Raw genomic sequence first — 21,393 nt, forward strand, 5'->3', positions numbered from 1 at the left:
CTTGGTATCTTTCTATTTATGTCTGTATTATATGATATTAGAGTCAGGTTGGATAGGTATCTTTGCTGTGTTATTAATTTCTAATTTAATATCTCTTCACAGGAGAAAATAGATTGTATGACTTATCATTTTAAATTAGTTAAGAATTGTCTTATCGCCCAGAAAATGATTGTGCTTGACAAATGTTCTGTATGAGCTTAGAAAGGATGTTTATTCTGTGTATACGCAGTAGAATTGTCCTACAAATGTCATTTAGGTCAAAATAATCAACAATATTGCTTAATTGTTATATATCCTTATGGACTGGTGACAATAATCACCCAATCTATCTATCCATCCTCCTAGACTCTGTCTTACACTTTTGTACATTCCATCCTTCCTCCTTTTTTTTCCTCTCTAACTCTTGCTCACCAGTTCCTCTTTATTTAGCTTCTAAATCACCCTCAATGTATTTTTTCTTCTCCATCTACATTGTAAATTTCTGCTCAAATCATCATGCTTTCCCTCCCTTTTGTGCCATGTGACATCTGGGATTATCTTTAATTGCTATCCTTACTGATAGAATTTGCCTACCACAGCCATCTTGCATACCCCTGCGAAATTCAGATATGGTTACACAATCTATTAATGTCTTTCCGTGCTCTCCTTCTGACCAAACAGTGTTCACATGTCTGTTTCCTAACAGAGGTGTTTATGAACTATAGACTCAGCATTGCAACCTTGCTACTTTGCTGACTTCTTAACTTACCATTCTCCCATTTAACCATGTAACCCTCAACATCCTTGCAATGATTACCTTTAATTGTTAACTTGACATAACATGCAATCACCTGGGAAGAAGGTCACCACAAGGGATGGTTCAGATTGAGTTGGCCTGTGGGCATGTCTTTGGGGGATTGTCTTGGTTAAGTTAATTTATATATGGGAACACAGTCCACTGTAGGAAGCACCATCTCCTGCTCAGGAGGTTTCTGAATTGTCTAAGAGTGAAGAAATCAAGTTGTTCAATACAAGGAAATAGGTGATCAAGCATCCATTTGATTCTCACTACTCTTGGTTGTAGATGTGCTATGAATACACTTTGGAGTTCCTACCTTGACTTTCCTACAATGATAGACTATAAGCTTTAATTATAAACTAAAGTTGCTTTTTATGGGACATTATCACAGCAACATGAAGCAACTAGAAAAATCTCCATGAGCTTCTACCTGCTACTTTATGGTATTTTACTACAAACCCCAGCAGTGATAGTTTTATTATCCTGTCTACTACCTTACTTTAACCCCTATTATCAGGCAGAAGTTGGCATTTAAAAAATATTTTGTGACAACAAAAACCACAATCAACTCAAATTTATTATATAGTGTTTTTTTGGATACAAAGTAGATTTAAAAGTGTATTTTAAATATAGTTACACATGTATTAGTAGTGAAAATTCTGAAAAAAAATAACCCAACTGCTATTGTAATTTTTATTTTATACATAAGCAGTCAAAGCTACTGAGAAGTTGAGTAGCTGGCCTGAAGTTGCGTAGTCACTGGGAAGAACTGAGAATCAAACCTAGAGATTCTTGATCCCGAGTCTAAGTGCTTAATTTTCATACTGTGCTGTGTCTTCACGACTGAATTACCTCATGATATCCTAATAAGCTTGATGGTGTTTCTGGTTAGAGCTACAAGTTTCTTTATGCTTGATTGAAGTGTTTTTTCTTCAGTATCATGAAGTCTCTGACAGTATGCCAGTCTATTTTCACTAAACAATGAATTGTAGGTTCTTAGAATGTTCTAGGTTAGTAAGGTGACTCTTCTGCCATGTTTGATATTAACATGCCATTGAACAACTGAGGGCATGCAGTGGTTAGAATCCCAGGTTGGACACTTGGAACTGACCCTGTCAGAAACTCTGTGGAGGCTGTGGACTACAGATACCTGCTTGGGAACTTTTTAACGTTCTGTTCACCATAGTGGTGTCAGGGTCAGACTTTGTATGTTGCAGGTGCCTACTGGAAATGCAAAGGCAGGAGCTGTCAGATTTTTAAGTTTTAGACCCAGAGCTGGTGCAGTGACTTCTAATGCTTTGCATTGGTTTAAGCTCAGAACTCTGAGAAAGTTCACTAGAGAACACCCAAGTAACAGGGGCTACAGCCAGAAAACACTTTGGGATTTGTCTGAGCAGTGCTAAGAATAAACTTACTTTATAAGCCGCCCTTGAGGATTCTAAAAGCCAGTCAATTTCTCATTCTAGAGATATCAATAGAAAATAGTGAGGCTAAGCACAAAATATTGGAGCTATTGAGGCATATAAGTGGTACCTGAACCGTGGTACGTTTGAGACCACAGCAGAGACCATGGGAATGGCTCAGCAGGACTCCTAGAAGGCTGCACAGTGTGTGCTCAGCAGCATTTAACTGTGCTGAAGAGAGAACTGTACATATAATGTTTTCCTAACCAAATATGTTTCCTATTTCTCTGATAACTTAGATACATAGGATTTAATTACACCTTTTAAAGTTTTTGTTTGGTAATTTTGCAGAGCGGTAGGTTTGAGAGAGACTTTCAGTATTCTTCATCATATTTACAGACTTCTATTCCTTTATTTATTTTGTTCCCTATAGCACACCGTCTCGAGAATCTGACAACTTAGGCTTTGTTCCAGCTGAGCTCATCCTTCCCCCTCTTACTATCTTGTACAGTCTTCTGGGGTTTTTTTTTTTCCCTAGGCAAAAAGAAAATTGCTATTAATTCTAATTTTCTCTTTAGCTGCCTAGAGGTGTGAAGATTTTCTGGTGTGGTGCTAAAAAGGCATTGGAAATACTCTAAGAGAATCACAGGATAAATGAGCGGAAGCTCTGAATGACAAAACGTGCCTGTGACTTTTTCTTAGTGGAATGCAGATCTAATGGTTAGAAGAAGAGTGGCTAATGCTTAGAATAGAGAAGAACAGTTAGCACACTTATTTCAGATAGCAATTATGCATTGAGTGCTAGCTCTAAATTCCCTGCTCAGACACCTTCCTGCCCCAGAATGAACTCTCACTGGTTTGACATTAGATCTCTTATTTTTAGAGGAATCTTTCATGCTTGCTGCCAACTAGTAATGGGTTTACATTGTCAGGCATATGTTAAAATTTCACCTAGTGTCTGGCTTAGACATAACGTGTGCCAACATTGTCTTATGAGTACCTCTATATCATCTAAAGCATGTTTAGCTGGAGTTATTGCAGGGAACAGAAGCAGAGTCAGAAATCCTGGAGTGAAGTCATTTATTGGTAGCCAAATAGTTGTATGGCTTGGATAAGGTCTTTTAATTACTATGTAGCTTAATTCTAGGTATCACATGAGGTGGGCAGATGAGAGTAGTATTCATAAAACTGGTTGAAATCACTGGCTGGGGCTTTATAATATCAACATACAGCCCTTTTCCCAAAGATGGGGATAGAGTGGGCCTGTTTTGAACCCAGGGTTGCATTAAGCTCCAAATAAATCATACGTGAGCCACTGAGTACATGATCAAGTTGGTAAGATTCCATGGTAATTATGGCACCATGTCCAGCTCATTATGTGCTCATTGGTTGAAAACCAACCTATTATACATTGCCAAAACCCAAGGTGTTCCGATGAACTCAATTATTTTTGGCTATGATAGATATTAAATAAGGGAAGTGTTTTCAAATTATCAGCATATAATAAAATTATGCTGGCCCCAAACCTCAGATTGAAATTGACGTATTTGTTTTCTGTATTTTAAACCATGTCTAAAGATGTTGCAAAGCCCTCAAGTAGGCTGTCATGATGAAATAAACTTTTGTTTTACAGACTGGACATATGGACGGTTTATAGTAGAAAACTGGCCAGTTTAATTTCGTGTTTTATTAAAAAAACCAAAACAGTAGGGTCTTTCTTCCTTGTTGGTTCTCATATATAAAGAAGATTTTGGCTGTTTTAAAGTTCTCTGTGTGTACATATGTTTACAGGGTCTCCATTTACATACTTTGTTCATTTTCCTGCTCAAAGAAAACATATAGCTAATGGCTTTCACCCTTCACCTTGTGAGTTCCTCTTAGGGACTGCATTTTAAAATTGCCTCAAGGATATAGTTTCAAACACTCCTTCCGGTAATCTTATCCCATCTCATTTGAGATTATACATAATTAGCACTCAAGAAGCAAGTTGAGTGTTTTTTTCATTTCCTATGCTAGAATTTAGGAAATCCAAATTCCATTTGCTGAGTTTTATTGGCTGTCATGTACCAGTGTGATGGCCAAAAAAACAGAGAAGTCTAAAGGCTCAAATTTAATTACATAAAAAGTGAGAGTGACAGTGATCCCTGTAAAATAAATCAGTAATATTGTATTGTAGTCACTAAACAATACCCAGCCATCTAGACAGACCCGTTAGTCTATCCACCTATGTAGTCGTCCATCCAAATACATAAAAATTGCCTACAGTGGTTCCCACTGTGTTTCATATTGGAAGGACCAGAAACAATCCCTTCAGTTTCTGATCCTCATGATCTGAATAGTCAGGATAGAGAATGCATTGTTTTGAGGTTTTTGCTAAGAGGTTTTGTAAATTCTATTTTGAAAAACACTCACGGAGTTTAGCCTGTAGATTAAAGTCTGAAGTACTTACCACAAATGAATTTGCATTTGAATTTTTAAAAAGACTTTTGTACTCGTTAAGAGCTTTGGCCTATTTGTACATTTTTGAGAATTTTTGCTTTCTCAACTGTTTTCTCTTTCAAGTGAGTCACTTCACTCATTAATGCAGAAAGTCAGATCTTATTGTAGACTGTCATGTTTTCAACACACACCATGCCCAGAGCATACAAATTACCCTCCAGGATGTATTGGGACTCTCTGTCTTTGAATAGATATTAGTCTCCTGCGCATTGTTATTATCACAACAGTAATTTCTATTGAAGTAAGTGGGCTCTCTGCATTTTCATTATAACATCTTTCAAACAATGAATTGTCAATTGAGCTGTGAAAATGCACGCTGTTCTGTCTTCCATTCTAAGAGATTCATTTTGGCAGCGCCTTCTTTCTTTCTGTCTTTGTCTTTTCTTTTTTCTTGAAAGCTATATAAAATTGTCTACAAATGAAATGCATAGCAAGTAGGGAACTGGCCACTTAGGGTTACATTTTTCCTGGTGCAGGTGTGAGGCCTGGCTGCTGTCTAACAACATGCAAGAAAATTTCTGTTCACACCATCTGACTGGGGACAACCTGTTGCTTTTAAGTAATAAGATACGTAAAGACAGAGACTCATTCATAGTGGAGTGGCCTTTTCATCTGAGAGATGTTTTCCTAGAAACTCTATGGATTTTACTAAGCAGAAAGCAGAGGAAGCTGGAGGGAGGGGAGGAGGGAGGTAGGGATAAGGAAGAGGGGAAGAGAGGCCAGGGAGGGAGGAGAAAAAGAGGAGACAAGCAAATGTACCTCTGATTTCTTCTACAATAGAGCACTCCCCGTGTGTTTTTTTCTTAGACTAAAAGCCCTTGAACAAGGAGGACCCTCTGTCCTAAATCATGGGGTTTTATTTGCTCCGTTGTCATTTATGAATACCCAAATGTGCCACTGGGGGAATTTTGTGAGATAATTGGAACCAAAAGGCAATTATAAGTACAAAATTGCAATCAGTGCCAAAAATATGTATTTTTATCCAGGATGAAAATTAAATAACGTAGAAAATAGTCGTGATACCTCACAGCTGCAAGCCCTGCAACTAAGGGGTCCTTATTGGAAGGAGTAAAAAAGTGGTTTTACACAAGTTCTGATTAGTCACAGTCACATTGAGAGCTGTGGGCTTTGTTGTTGCTATTGTTTTCAAGCTTATTGTCTCCTTTTTTATCAGATGCCAGTTGCCAAATTAAATTCAAGGTCTCTTCTGTTCTTTCACTCTCAAGGTTGTGTGTTAGGCACACTTGGCAATCCTATCATCTTCCTTTTTCAGAAATTCATTTTAGATTTCTAACACCTAGGAAAATGAACTGGGGGGGGGCAGTTATTTTGGTAGAAAATTGGGAGGTAAAAGCCATTGGTTGATGTATGTTCCTGAGAAAAGTTTTTGTTGGTTTTATGTTTTACTTTGTTTTTTTATTTGCAGTGTGCCTCAGTGGGAGATTGCACACACACACACACACACACACACACACACACACACACACACACACAGAGACAGAGACAGAGACAGAGAGAATAAACAAACAAACCAAAATCTTCTGTGGTTCAGGAGTCCCAAGTCAAATGTAACATTCATTTCACATGAGGCCAGTAGTAGTGAACCTAGAATTAAGGAGTTGTGAACTGGCCATGCAGGACTTGGCCAAACATGTGTTTTCCTCCTATTAAGCTAAGAAAATAAAAAATAAAAAGAGAATTGCCTGAGAAAATCTTCTTCATGTGATACATGCGTTCTTAAACCTCCAGTCTAGATATTTTAGCCCCCACCCCTGCCATCATCTTCAGCCTATCCAATTTTCTTAGCTAAAACCATCTTTATCATCCAAGAGCCCTATACTGGGGCATTATCTCCAGTGTCTTTCTTATTTAAAAATAGTTTTCAAAACACACAGCTACCACACTGCTTCCTGATTGGCCATTCTAGAGCACCCCTGATAGATGAGAAGAATTGTTTTTATCTGTTTCCAGGGCTCAGAAAACGTGTCCAGAATAAATAACTATTCAGAGATGCTTTATCCAGCATTTGTCTCATACATTTTCAAAGGCATCATTACCTCCGAGTTATACTTTATGCCATTTGAAAGATCACTAAAAGATTCATCTTGTGAGAGAATACTCTTACAAAATCCCCATCTATGAAATGGGAATATTAACTTTTCAGTGACTCATGGGGGTTTTAAGAAGTTCATAGGAAGCAAACATGAAAAGAAATTGAAAAGGAGAAAAATTGTGTGTCTGTGTAATGATTAACACTTTTGAAGAATATACTTCATTTTCCAGAAGTAGAAAAATAATTATCTGGAATTTTCATTTTTTAATCTAAATTTCATACTCATCTTGTTCAATTTGCATAAGGAGTTGCACTGACAATTTGACTTTTGGAGGCTTTTTTGCCCTCCACATACCTACACTTGATTCCTAAAATTACTTTTACCTTTTCCCTCATGATAATGCAGAAAGATGAAAATAATAAATTCTGTAGGAAATAGCAGATTGAAGTACACTGTGGGTAGAGACCAGGAGCCCTTTCCACAGAGCTGGTTTGCATGAGGAAAGCCTAGAATGTCTCAGGGCTTGAAACTCAAGAGTGGCCTTGTCAGCAATTTACAGAAACTTGGCTTAAAGACCACAGTCTTTGATCAGGAGGGATGAGGTAGCTCCAGGGAGAATGGAGGAGATGACCCTTCCTCCCTGCAACTCTGGAAGTTACTGAAAAGGATTAAGACCACACTTTCCTAATAGTTCTAGAACATACAAGAATGTTAGCTCTAAAAACATCTTCTAAAATTGTGTTTTCTCTCTTGATCTAAAATTCAAGTGTCCATCTGTGTCCTCGTCAGAGGCGAATATAACATTAAAGAATTGTTTATAAACATTACCAGATTCTTGCTGTTAAGAAAACAGATTCCTAAATTCAAAATAAAGACAACTCATTTCTTTGATGTTATAAACTAGAGTCAGCATCTCAGCCTATTGGGGCACTGACAGGTATTTTTCCCAAGTTAGATTCCTGCCATGCAGACATTTCTTCATGAAACCAGAGAGACTCAGGTCTGATCATGCAACACCCCTGCTGAGTGTGGGAACCTGTGTTAAGTCCCCCAGTTCAACTGTGCTTCTGCACTGTCTCCTAGCCCTTGTCTAGAATGAGGAGACACCATCAAAGCAAAATTGAACTTGTGAGTGTGTGGATACAAAGCTATTCTTAGTTGGTCCGTATATTCTAGAATCACCAGACCTTTATTTTGACAGGTATTTGCCTCAAAATATCGAGTATTTTGACCCTGAGAGCATCATGATCCCTAATTACAGGAAAGGCGAAGTAGGCAGCATATGACGGTAATGGAGCAAGGAAGACCCTGGAGAGATGATTACAGAAGATAATAGACATTAGTAAAGGCTTGTAAGAAACACTTTCCCTGGGTAATTGCCAACTGGCTTTGATTGAATAGATCATAAACAGGGTTTGTGGGAGTGTTTCCAAGTATACAGACTGTATTGTGGGAGTTGGCAGAGCTCCTGACACAGTGGATAAGGTCCTAATTGTTAACTCTGGAGATGGACACTCTTGGTCAGTTTTCTTACTTGCATTTTTCCTTGCATTACTGGATTATGGTCAGGAAAAAGCATAGGTTATCCTGTACTTTGAGGAGGCTACCTCCACCTAAGTAGAAATTCTGTTGTCCTTTTCTTCTGTTATGTTACTGCCATGTAAGCTATATTCTGGCACAATTACTGAAAGACAATGTCAATCAAAAAGTACATTCAATGGGCTGTTAGTCTGGAATTGCCTCTGGCACGGCCATTGACTGAATGTGTACATCCCCTTCAGATGTTGGGTCAAATGATTTATGAATTTGTAATATACTGAATTTTAGTTCTTTATGATTCAAATACCTAAAGAAGTGGTGATCATATCTATTTCCCAGCAAGCCAGTCCCACGCCCTTCAGTAAATACTTATTTCATAATTAGTCAACATGAAAGTAAGGGAGGAAGTTCTTATCTTCTGGCCATAAATGCTATCAGATTAAATTACTGATCTCTAACATGATTTGTCAACAAGTTTTGGATCCAAACACTGTGGGGGCAACAATAATTCACTGGGAAACTGTAGAACTTGTGAGAGGTGCCTAATACTGTAGACCCTGGGAATCCTTTGGTCAATTCTCTTGCTTCTTGGAGGAAGATATTAAAACTGAGAAAAAAAAACTGGGTGACTTATTTAAAATCAGAAGGCCAGGGACAGACAGCCAGGTTCCAAATGCCCTGAGCACAACCAATTATTACTCTATAAGTTTGTTGTGATCTGAAAGCCCATAGAATTCTGTGAAAATATATTAAACATGGAAAAGAAATTCATTGATAAGGTGACATTATCAAGTGATATTTGAACAGTGGCCACACCTATTTATTTATATCCCTCACCTGTTTAGCACAATGCAGTGCATACACTGAAAGATCAAACGTTTCATCACAGCATTAATTCTGCTCTCAGTAGAAAATAATTCCTTTAAAAGTGTCTAATGTTGCACGAACATTTAACATAGAAAGCCAGGACCTAAGAGCATTTCCATTGTGCTTACTTCTGATTAGAAAATCCAAGGTTACAAAAAAAGCTATTTCTTGTTGGCCACTATTAGAAAGAAAGAAAGAAAGAAATGACAGATTTCTTTGGGGCTTTGTTGAGCCTCGATTAACTTGGAGCTGGTATCGCTTCTCTCCAAGGAGGGGGCTTTCCAAAATGGGGCCAAATCTTGCTCTTCTTTGCAGATTTTGGACTGAGAAACTACTTGAGTTTTGGATGTTCTATTTGGATTTACTTTGCTGACTAATTTTCTTCCATCAAAGACACTTAATGTTTATTTTGCCAGAAAAAAAAAATAACACTGTCGGGAAAATATGAGTCAGGATGGCATCGTGTACATATTACCCAGTAAGATTGGAAGGAGCACCTCAAGATACAAATAACAACCTGGGAGCTCCCTTTCTTGTTGGAGAAATACAGAGACCTCTCTGTAGACATTTCCCGAATATAGCAGGGAGAATATACCACCATTACACTCCTCTCCCATCTAAGACCTATGGCAATGCAGCTTCTGGTTTTATAGTAGTTTTTTTTCTCCTTTTCTCAGTGTACATTTTACAACTTTTGATTTTAACTGTTTTTTATTCCAGTCTCATCAGCCAAAATTCCATAGATGGAGTAAAAACAAACACTTTTGTATACATTAGAAACACTATCAGCTATAATTGTGTTCTTTGCCATATATTTTGATGACTGGATCTAATGATCAACCTATACAAATTGAAAGGAAGTATGATTTCAAAGATGGCGCCCAAGGATGAAGTTTGACAGAACTCTAAGTTAAAATTGTTCCTTATGTAGAAGTGACCAACATCAGGAATAGGAATTTCAAGTCTTTATTTCATTTCAGGAGCTTTAAAAAATTCATACACTAGCCAACATGGGCAGTTTTGTGTTCTTTTGTGTGTGTACATGTAGACTTTGGGGGTCTTCACAGTAAGTACTTAACTCTCCACAACGGTGCCTGGCTCCTGCCAGTGTGCATTGGCAGGAAAATAGCTGTTGAGGAGGCAGTGACTGATGAAAGAATATGTTTGCTTACAATAAAACCGCTGTGTACAGCACAGACCTCTCCAGAACATAGGCTGGCCATTAGAATGAACATGATAATGAAAGTTCATGCTATTTGTGAATTAGTATATTTGCCTGGATACCAGTGGGATAATGGGGTTATACATCAATTTAGGCATTTCTGTTTTATTAAAGTGAAAATCTAAAAGAATAATTTGAGAGCAATTGAAAACAATATTTTAGATAAAAGAGAAAATGACTACATAGCATCTTCAAATGGCTTCCATACATATTAATTCTTCAATCTTTGAAATACCCTGATGAGGTACTTATGGGAAATCTTGTCATTATTGCTTACCACTGTGACTTGTCTATATCTGTGCAGCTTTTTATAGTAGACTAGCAAACAAAGCAAGCTATTCTGGTGACCCTTCCTGTGACACTACCTTTCTATGTATTTTAAGAACTAGCTCAGACATATGTCACACAGAATGTGGCAGTTACAATATGGCCATAGCTGTAACCACAGATCACCTGTTAGTAGATGCCAGTTTCTGACTGGTCTCTCCTGCTCACTTCCCCTCTCATTATTTGGGCACTTGTTTCATTACTTGTCTTTATGAAGCTCATCACAATGATTATAAAAAATAGTGCTCATAATTATTTGATTTAACTACCTAATCTACTATCTAATTTCTACCTACCTGTCCATTCAATAAACTAATCCGTTTCTTTACTTATATTCCAATAATTCATGGTCTTTCTGTATGTTCTCCCCTTCCAGAGCTCAAGCAATTTATTTCTGATAGTGGAGACATGATTGGGCAGTGTAGCTGTTCTGGTTACTAGCCATGTGAAATAAACTGCTCAGTAACCTCACAGCACTGGCATCCATATGTTCTGAGTGTTTGGTGCACCGTAATGGGGGAGAATTTCCCACCGTTCATGAATAACCATTAATCTAGCCTTTTTACATTGGGCTTTCCAAATCTGTTTCAAATCATTTTGAATGCTTCTAGGAGTGCATTAAAGCTCCAGTCTAGATAGTATTAGGGGGATAAATGAGCCACGGGAAAGAGATGTGGTATTTTTCTTCAAGCAATTTGTTCCCCTTTTTTCCCCACAAAGTTAGAAACCAAGCAATTTACGATTAAGATTTTTGGAGGACATCTTCCGTCATGTTAAACCTTTCTTGTCTGTGGGTTTAAAAATGAAGTTTTAGCTATGGCATCCTGGCAAGCATTAACGTTTTTCTCTCTACAGGTAGATTACAGGTTTATTTCTACTGGCAAATCTAAAATAGCTTAAATTCGTTATGATCCACTGTACACTCTTTCAAAGAAAAATGAGGAATATTTAAAACCTAAAGTCAGTTAGGAATAAATAAGAACCTGACTGTGCATTTGTATTTGTGATATTCAGGAATATCAGAGAAAGTTGTCAATAATTTTAATTTAATATGTTTTCTACAGAAGCAACCTGTTTTTCAGAAAAGAGAGAATTGTGATTGTATAAATTATAATTTAATATTTTCTTTGTGTCTGCTTCGATTTATTTAATGAGTCTTAAAGGTGCCTCTATTCTCAGCATATGCAATTCTTGACCTATTTTCTCAGGTCCTTTCCTTTCCAAAGAAAGTATTTCATAAAAAGTCTCAGCCAGTAATGTTAACTTTACAAACTTCCCATCACACGATGCAAGATTCCCTGCAGAATAGATGCATACAAAGATAGCGTACTATATATCAGGTGACACACAGTGCAAAGCAGCGATGTTTTCAAGTTGACCTTGAACATGTGAAAGGACTCACAGAACAAATATCAGACCGGAACATAAGTACAAGATTATTCTTATGTCTGGCATTTGTAATAGACATGAAAAAGATGCCAAGCTGATAATTTGACCCAGAATAAAATTCTCATGTAAGAATAAAAGAAGAAAATTCAGACGTATGTCTTTCCTCAAGGTTAGTAAAATCCTCCTAGGTAGATCATCACGTTAAGTGCACTGAATCATTGCCTTGGAGGCTGGCTTATTTCTTAGTTACAGCCTGCAGTAGCATCCATGTGTAAGGGATTGACAGCTGCTCCACCCATTAGTATTAATGAATTACCAATGTGCATCCCACACACATCTACCAAGGAGCCAAAGACATCCCGCCTATACTCTGCTTTCTTTTGAATCCTCCAAATGTTGCAGGGTGGCTATTTCAAATAGAAATTGTTGAATATAGCATACATTAGCTCCCAAAACTAAGACTAATGTCTTATAGGAGTAGAAAGGAACTCTAACCTCATTCATCTGTTAAGATAGGTCACAGTAGCTCTCACTTCTCTGCCTTAAGGAACATGTGTGATCCTTAGACAAATATAACAATACTGCTATGGCATTTAATTAAGAGAAATTCTGCTTTTATTATTATATTTAATTTTTTTTTACAGTCCAGTCATTATCCCCCTCCTGTTCTGCCCTCTGACAGTTCCTCGTCCCATCCCTTCTCCACCATTTCCAAAAGGATGTCCCATACCCCCACATACACCTCCCCACATACTGCCAGGTCTCCCTCCCCATTCCCTGGGGCTTCAAGTATCTTTAAGGATTAAGTATATCTTCTCTCACTGAGGCCAGATCAGGCAGTCCTCTGCTGTATATGTTTCAGGGACCTCAGACCAACTTGTGTATGCTGCCTGGTTTGTGGCTGGCTCAGGGTCTGAGAGATCTTGGGGGTCTAGGTTTGTTGAGACTAATGGTCTTCATATGGGCTCACCTTCCTCCTCAACTTCTCTCAGCCTTTCCCTAACTCAACCTCAGGGGTCCCCAACTTCAGACCATTGGTTGGGTGTAAATATCTGCTTCTATCTCAGTCAACTGCTTGTTAGGCCTCTCGAAGGGAGGCCATGCTAGCTAGTCTCCTGGCTGTGAGCCTCCCCTTGAGATCAGTCCCAATTTGGGCAGGTCACTGGACCTCCTTTTTCCCAATCTCTACTCCATTTTTGTCCCTGCAGTTCTTTTAGAGGGGAACAATTCTGGGTCAGAGTTTTTGACTGTGGGATAGCAACCCCATCCCTCTACTTGATGCCTTGTCTTTCTAGTGGAGATGGAGTCTACCAGTTCCCTCTCCCCACTGTAGGGTATTTCATCTAAGGTCCCTCCCTTTGAGTCTTAAGATTCTCTCACCTCCCAGGTCTCTGGTACATTCTATAAGGTCCCCTCACTTTCCATCTCCGGAGGTTGTATAGTTCCATTCATTCTGCTGGCCCTGAGGGCTTCACTTCTGGTCTTCCTCCCACCATACCTGATCATGTTTCCCTTTGCTCTATGCCCCTTCCCCTCCCTTCTCCCAGCCAGGTGCCTCCCTACCTCTGCCCTCTGTTTTCTTCTTCTTCCAAGTGGGATTGAAACATCCTCACTTGAGCTCTTTGGCTTGTTAAACTTCTTGAGTTCTGTAGATTGTGTCCTTGGGTGTTCTGTACTTTTTTTAAAGCTAATATCTACTTATTAGTGAGTACAGATCATGCATTCCCTTTTGTGTCTGAGATACATCACTTACTGTGATTATTTTCTAGTTCTATCCACTTGCCTGCAAAACTCATGATGTCCTCATTCTTAATAGCTGAGTAGTACTCCATTGTGGAAATGAACCACATTTACTATATCCATTCTTCTGTTGTGGGACATCTGGGTTGTTTCCAGCTTCTAGTAACACAAATAAGGCTGCTATGAACAGAGTGGATCATGGACCCCTGTGGAATGGTGGAACATCCTTTGGGTATATGCCAAGGAGTTAAAACATAGCTGACATGACCATTTGTAATCTCTTCAGTGAAATCTGCTGTACTGCTTGTCTTTGAGGTGATATAAGAAAGAATAAAAAAAAAATATGGTCCTTCCTTCCTTCCTTCCTTCCTTCCTTCCTTCCTTCCTTCCTTCCTTCCTTCCTTCCTTCCTTCCTAACAAAGGGCCTAGAATTTATTTAGCTTAACAGGTTCTCTGATCAAAAGAAAACCTAGGACATATGCACCTGTAACCCTCACCCTGCTCCCTGAAAAAAATCCCAACTAATAGATAAGCTAATATTTAGAAAGACAAAGTTTTCTTCAACAGAGACATTTATCTTCGCATCTAGAAGATTTTTTTTTCACAGCCCATTATCCATCCTCTTTCTTTGCCAGCTTCTCAGCCTTGCTTATCACTTTTCGTATTCTTCAATATGGGTGCATTTTTCCACCATGTCAGTGAAAACTCAGAATTGGAATCTTGTTACCATGCATGTACAAGTCCTTCAGCTCTGCTACTTATCCATCTCTGTTCATGACTGTGATGTTGAACTTCTAGCAGTTCATGTTGTCCTATGCTTCCATAGCCTTCCCTCAGTAGGCAAGACTTTAATCAGCAAGAGACATCTTATCGGGAAGAGCGTTCAACTGCAGACTTCTTTTTGGTTTTGGCACATTAGAAGGCAAAGGTGTAAGGCAAGGGACTGGAATATATATGTCTCGTGATGAGCTCTCTACATGTGCCTGCTCCCTGAGATGCAGAGTAAGCACAACCTTTTATCCTGGCATGATTGTTGGCTGCTACTATTTACCTTAAAGTGGTCCTCATTTGTGTGGAGAATGTTTCTTGTGCAGCTATAGTCTCTTCCTCCAACATCAGGATGACTTGTTTCCATTCATCAATTTCCTGTAGTCTACTTGGTACTAAAATGGAAAAACAATAAGTGTATCTGTCAATGCATACTCACAAGTTATCCAGTTCAATGGAGTCACTTCCACCATTTCTGATTTCTGACATAACACATTGCAAATAGATACATATTATATAATGCACACTCATTTCATAAAATTCCATGGAGAGGTCAGAGAATTTCACTGAAGAAATACCTTAGTATAGAAACAGCTTGATGCCTTTTTAGCAGCTAGATATAAAAATTATGTATGGTGTATTTTACTGTCTGTGACATAATTTGAGCCCATAGCAGTGATTGCCATGGGACTCTCAGATTGAGAGAAAGTTACTTTAATTAGGAAATGTTTATTGAATATCCATTATGCACCCAACACTAGATTATACAAAATGAGCAAGACCTTGTGGACAACTTCAAAGAACGTATGGACTAGTCATGGAGATAACCATGTAGAATAATAGTTACCCATTCTGATAAGTTTGTGCTGTATGCTGCTAAGGGTATGTGAAGGGGTGATGAGTGAACTAGTTGGCAATCCAGTGAGGATCTGCAGCATGAGGACTGCTTTATATAGAAGATGAGAGTGGGTCATCTAAGCTTTGGAAGAGGAACAGACTGGATAGATGAAGAAGCCCTGGGTCAATTTTGTGCTAATGAAGTGTATGGTATTATACTGGCCATTATTCACTCTTAGAAAACTATTACTGCTTCTCCTATATATTCTATAATTATTGTATTCTATAATTCAATAGACTGAGACCTATTATTGATTTAGTAAAGAAGGGGAGTTGAAATGTCACTACACTTAAAAGAACCACAATTCCATAATTTTCTCTTATAATATGACTTGGAAAAATCATTGTAAAGCTTGTTCTTTCACCTGTAATATCAATATATATTCTATCCTAAAAGATCAATGCAATAATTAATGAAAACTCAGAATGTTATGTAAAGTGCAGTAAGAACTTTGTAAGCATCAAACTTTATTAGACACACAGGATTGAGAGATATAATCAAATGGTATGTTGACAAGTAGATATGTTATTTTATAACCATAACTTGAAACCACATGGAAAGTTCAACAGTTAAGGAAAAATATCTCTGCCTTTACTTGTTCTGGGCCTGTGAATTAATACTGAGGACTGAATGCAATAGGCAAGCAACCCTGAGGATACTGAGATGAACAACATGGTATAAACAACAGCATGAGGATCCCAAGGTGAACAGCATGATATAAATATCTGCATGGCTTTATTATTTTGTTTTCAACAGTGTTTTTCTTTTTCTTACTTAGGGACGAAACTTAGCTTCAGGAGAGGTTGGATTTTTCCCAAGTGATGCTGTCAAACCCTCTCCATGTGTAAGTTCTCATATTTCACTTCTGTCTCATTTTATTTCACCTTTGTTACTATGATCAATTGTGCAAGAGGGTGCACAGGATATTGACTGCCTAGATGCTCATTGGTTTCCTTAATATTTTCATAGGAGGGCAGGACTTACAAGGGTATAATCTTACAGGATTTATTTTAATTTGTGCCGAAAACACTTCAAATGTCAAGAAAGCAGGATGCAAGATGGAAATATAACTTAGAATTTGCACAATTGTTTAAAAGTCTTTAGGAAAAGTCACCACGGAGTAGATGTACTGAGAAAGCTTGACTTTCCTCATTGAGGGTAAATGGTCTAACCTGCTCCTGGTCACTCAGGTTACAGGAAGTCATTACACTTCAACTGGGGTCTTTGAAAGCATAGTAAAGAACAAAAAGCTCACAAATTCTTCAGCCAGGTCTCTGAATACACTTTCCATGCTTTAGAATGTCTTTCCTGTTTATTTAATATCATCATGAAATTTTCTGAAAATGGATAAAAGGGGAATGAATGACTGTCTTAGAGTTTTAATGCTGTGAAGACACCATGACCATGGCAATTCTTACAAAAGAAAACATTTAATTGGAGCTGGCTTATAGTTCCAGAGGTTTTATTCATCATCCTCATGGCAGGAAGCATGGCGGCATGCAGTCAGACACGGTGCTGGAGAAGGAGCTGAGAGTTCTACATCTGTATCTGCAGGCAGCAGGAACCGACTGAGACACACTTCCTCCAACAAGGCCACACCTCCTCATACCACTCCCTATGGGCCTATGGGGACCATTTTTATTCAAATTACCACAATGACTATTACTTAAATAATATGGGTGTATATCACAGAAAACGATGCTTTGTGGTGTTGATTTGTTTCTATGTGGGGTGGCATTATGCTAACATCATAATTTTTCTCACAATTTTAAAGTTAATGAATACAATGTGATGAAATTTCTTTACTAATATGATTACAATGGGTAACGCTCTCAACATTCTTAAATAATCATTCTTGTGATATTCCCATGGCTTCTATATTTCTCAACTGCACATCCTTTTTGATATTACAAGTGTAATATCTGTCACCTTTAATTTGGGAATGCAATCTTACACCATTTATCCAAGCTTAATTATTTTGAAAAGCAAAGAGAGTTTTTTTTAAAAAAGAGATTTGCTGTTCTATTTGCTACAGATAGATTGGTTGATTCTCACAGGTACAAATATAAGTAGCAATGTTTACATAACAGCAAGTGGCAAGAGATTTTAACATTCAGACATTTGGGAACCCTAATAAGCATTTAATATACCAAACCCTATTTTCTGTTTACAACATCTGGCATGGGTTTTAGAAGTTTTGTTTTAAAATAGCCTGGCATAAAATATATGTAAATTTGTTGAATGGATGAACAAAAGGATAAAAAAGCAGACGTGGGCCCCTTGATGCATGCAGGTAATTAGCAAATGAAGTCAGCTTATAGAATCCTACCATCAACCCTAGCAGATACAAAGGAAAATCATAGGCAGATATTTTAAGATACTAAAGAATTGTACAGTAATGCATACTTGGAAATAAAACAACCAACTAAATGTGAATGCTCTTATAGCTTAAAGTTAATAAATAGCTACTAAAGTGAGATGCTTATGTAATGGAATTATAGATGTATCTGTTAGCTGTAGGACAACCTGAATGAAAGGAAGTAAACAGACTGAAGAGAGGAATGGGTTGCATGAGCTTGGAAACTGCATCCCTTGACGATGGTATAAGCTGTGAACCAGGGGGTCCCCGAGTAGGGCTGTGAATTCTCTTCTGACCTGAAATTTTATTTTTTCTATATGCGTTATAACTTTATCTTCATATGTTCCGAGGCATGTTGGTGGGAACCTCCAGGTTGGGGGACAAAATGCTGTACAGAGATGAGGTCATTAATTTATAGCACCAGGGTGATTGGAGACGAAGCCTGGATTACAACACAATGCAAACTTGGATACATGTGAATCTAGCAGTTGTTAGAGCAGGTTCCAAAAAACCTCTACCCCACTGAACAGATACTTCTGTTGGTCTTAGCTCTGGTATAGATTAGTAACATAAAGAGACAGTGACCTCCCTTTAACGATTTTTAAACTTAAGTGTAAAAGTCATCCATAGGTAGGGCTGGATGTCACATGATCTCCCTTACCTAAATTGTCCTTAGGAAGAAATATAATTAAAACAACCCAACATCAGTTGTTCCCTAAGTAAAAAATACATATTCTGTATGGATTTTAGCCTCTTCACAGACAGCCCTCAAAGGGTTGATACAAATAAAACCTCCAGGGGATATAAATCCACATTTTGGAGTCATACAACTGATGAGGAAACGGACCTCCTTAGGCTAAGGATAGCAGAAACAAAATACAGAATCATATTCATGTAGCAGATACAGGACAGGATATCTAAATCAAATTCTATATTTAATATAACTAAAAACTAATATGGATAGGAGATTATCACACTGTATGATTATCTGGGCATGTCTATAAAAGACTCAAATGTAGTAATTGAAGCAAAGATCTTAATGTCTAAAATGAGTCCAGAGAGATGAGGCAGTGCAAAACTGTAACAGAGAAGGAAATGCTGAGATTCAGATGTAGCAAACTGAAGAGATGAAAGATAATTGTAGAAAAGCAATATTCAAATCAATCATAGACAAGAACTTTCCAGATTTTACAATATGACTAATTTTAAAAATCAAGACGAGTAATTTAAAATTAATTAACAACTAGACCTACTTCAATGAAACCTTGGGATATTGAAGATGACATGAATTCCAACTTGAGAGAAAAGACAAATGCCTGTTAAAAGCATTGATAATTGGATTCCATACTAAAACCAGCACTAATTGGAAGTAACTAACTTCTACTGCTGATAGTCTGGGACTAGCTACAGGTAACCAATAAATACTAAACAGTAATGAAAAGCTGTCTGAGGCTCCTAGCTAGCAAAAATGTTGACACATGGAACTGGGAGTGCTTTCGAGTTGCCTACAACTCAAATACAGGTTTGAATACAGGCATTCAGCATGGCTAAACTTAAGCTAGAAACATACCCTTCTCTGCATTAAAGAACCAGAGTATGAAGTTTGAAGCACCATCATAGTCATGAGAGAAAACGTTGGAAAAGATGGAGTCCTAGAAGGGTGAAACCTCAAGTTCTGTGTATTAATTAACATGAAAGCGCCGATTGAGTAGTGAAGCCAGAAATCCCCTCAGCTTGGGCTAAAAGGAATTAACTGAGAAACCATCAACTGCTTATTACGGAAAACAATCTAAAGTTAGAATTTAACCAGTTAACTTCCTACTTTGAGACAAGACACATGCTTTGTGGGAATATAAGAATCCACAAGTCCAGTTTGAATGACGAGACCCCTGGGTTTATAGGGATCTGAGATGAGAGAGTGGTTGTCTTATTGGCTGTGGGCAGCACCACCCCTAAGAAGATGTGTCAGGGCTATATAAAAGAGCTAGCTAAGCCTGGGCCAGAGAGCAAGGCAGCAAACAGCATCACTCTTTGCCCTGTGCCTCAAGCTTCTACCTTGAGCTCCCCCACCTTGACTTTCCTAAATAATGGATTATGATCTGGAAGTACAAGATAATTATGCTTTGCTCCCCTTAGTTTTCTGTTTGTCAGTGCTTTGTTATAGCAACAGAAAGTGAAATGGAACAGTGATGGTCAAGGAGCTCACATACAGAACGTGCCCACTGAGGAAGCAAAGGCTCCTCTGGGGAATTTGGGGACGGAATAGCCACAATTGTTTGTCTGTTGTGAAATTATATGTCACTCCTCACTTCTTGGATATACACCCATTTCCCGACAAAGGAGAGACCACAGGTGAAGTGTGCAGGCGTCCTTACCCATTCCTCTCTTCCTTCTTTGCTCTTCTCATCTAATGTAAAAGACCCAGAAACATCATGGAATCTGTCAAAAGTTGGCTGATTCATGAAGGTTTTTCAAACTCAAAGCAGACGATCTATATTCTACCTTTTCCTCAATAGCTTGTAAGTGGCCACCTCTTCTGTGGTGCATGTTTTATTGTGCATTTTTTTTGACGACTATTATACATTCTTCGCTTTCTTCATTTTCTAGTTTCTGCCATCAGCTAGGAGATGCTTTCTTTACCTGCACATAAAATGTAATATTTTCACTTGTGCAAGTCTCTATATAAAAAAAAATGGATAATGTGGATATTTTTCATGATTTTTTTAACAGATAAAATGTTTTCTTGTTGGAAGATTTTTAAATTGGAGTTTAGAATTTGTGTTACAAAAGAACATCTACCTCAGCATGTACTGTTTATTTCACATCTCTTTGTTTGTTTGTTTGTCTGTCTTAGGGAAGGCAAGTGCTATTTGGTTTCCCTAATAACATTTTCATTTTACCTTTCTAGGCTAGATTGGACTGTCTTGTAGTAAATGTTGAAAGTTTCTAGTTCATATTTTTTCTGCTATCTCTCCCCTTGAAGGTATAGTAGAAAAATGCATGGAAGAATGAAATAAAGCAAAATGAATTATTTTCTACTTATCTGACATATACTATGATTCATTCTGTGTAAACTTGCCAGCGGGTAGTCCTGGGCCTGTGCTACTTATGGGTTTTATTGGGCTGAGTCAGCTGAACTGAATTAATGATTGATTTCTAAAAGCTCCCCTTAAGTAAACTTAATCTATTTTTGCCTTTTTATGTCCTAGGTACCTAAACCAGTAGATTATTCTTGCCAACCCTGGTAAGTATTAAAAATGTTTCTGCTGCTAAGTTGAAATACCATACTCCTAGCTCGAGGACACCTTAAATGTGTGGTTGTAAACCACGTTCCATTTCCATTTGTCCTGGCTAAAGGTGGTTTCACATGTAACAAAACACCATAATGAATTTGTATACTGCTAGCCATTCTGTATCGTGATTGGTTAATGGTGTTTGTAGGTGTATGCATGTAAGTGCGCTGGACCATAAATGTCTGTAACAGACATGGAAAGGAATAGGATATATCATGATATAGCTCACATTTTGGAAAGATAAACCTCAAGGAGCA

General features: G+C 37.9%; 1 protein-coding gene across 2 annotated transcripts in view; it reads left to right on the top strand.

Annotated features, from left to right (window-relative positions):
* Positions 1-21,393, top strand: part of Vav3 (vav guanine nucleotide exchange factor 3) — a 329,118-nt gene that overhangs the window by 274,473 nt on the left and 33,252 nt on the right. For both annotated transcript variants that reach the window (XM_021157266.2, XM_021157267.2), the window contains exons 21-22: positions 16,263-16,328; positions 21,053-21,087. In XM_021157266.2, the coding sequence (XP_021012925.1) occupies positions 16,263-16,328; positions 21,053-21,087 (101 nt within the window). The remainder of the gene's footprint in view (positions 1-16,262; positions 16,329-21,052; positions 21,088-21,393) is intronic.

This window comes from Mus caroli, chromosome 3 (genome assembly GCF_900094665.2).
Source record: "Mus caroli chromosome 3, CAROLI_EIJ_v1.1, whole genome shotgun sequence".
Classification (NCBI taxonomy): Eukaryota; Metazoa; Chordata; class Mammalia; order Rodentia; family Muridae; genus Mus; species Mus caroli.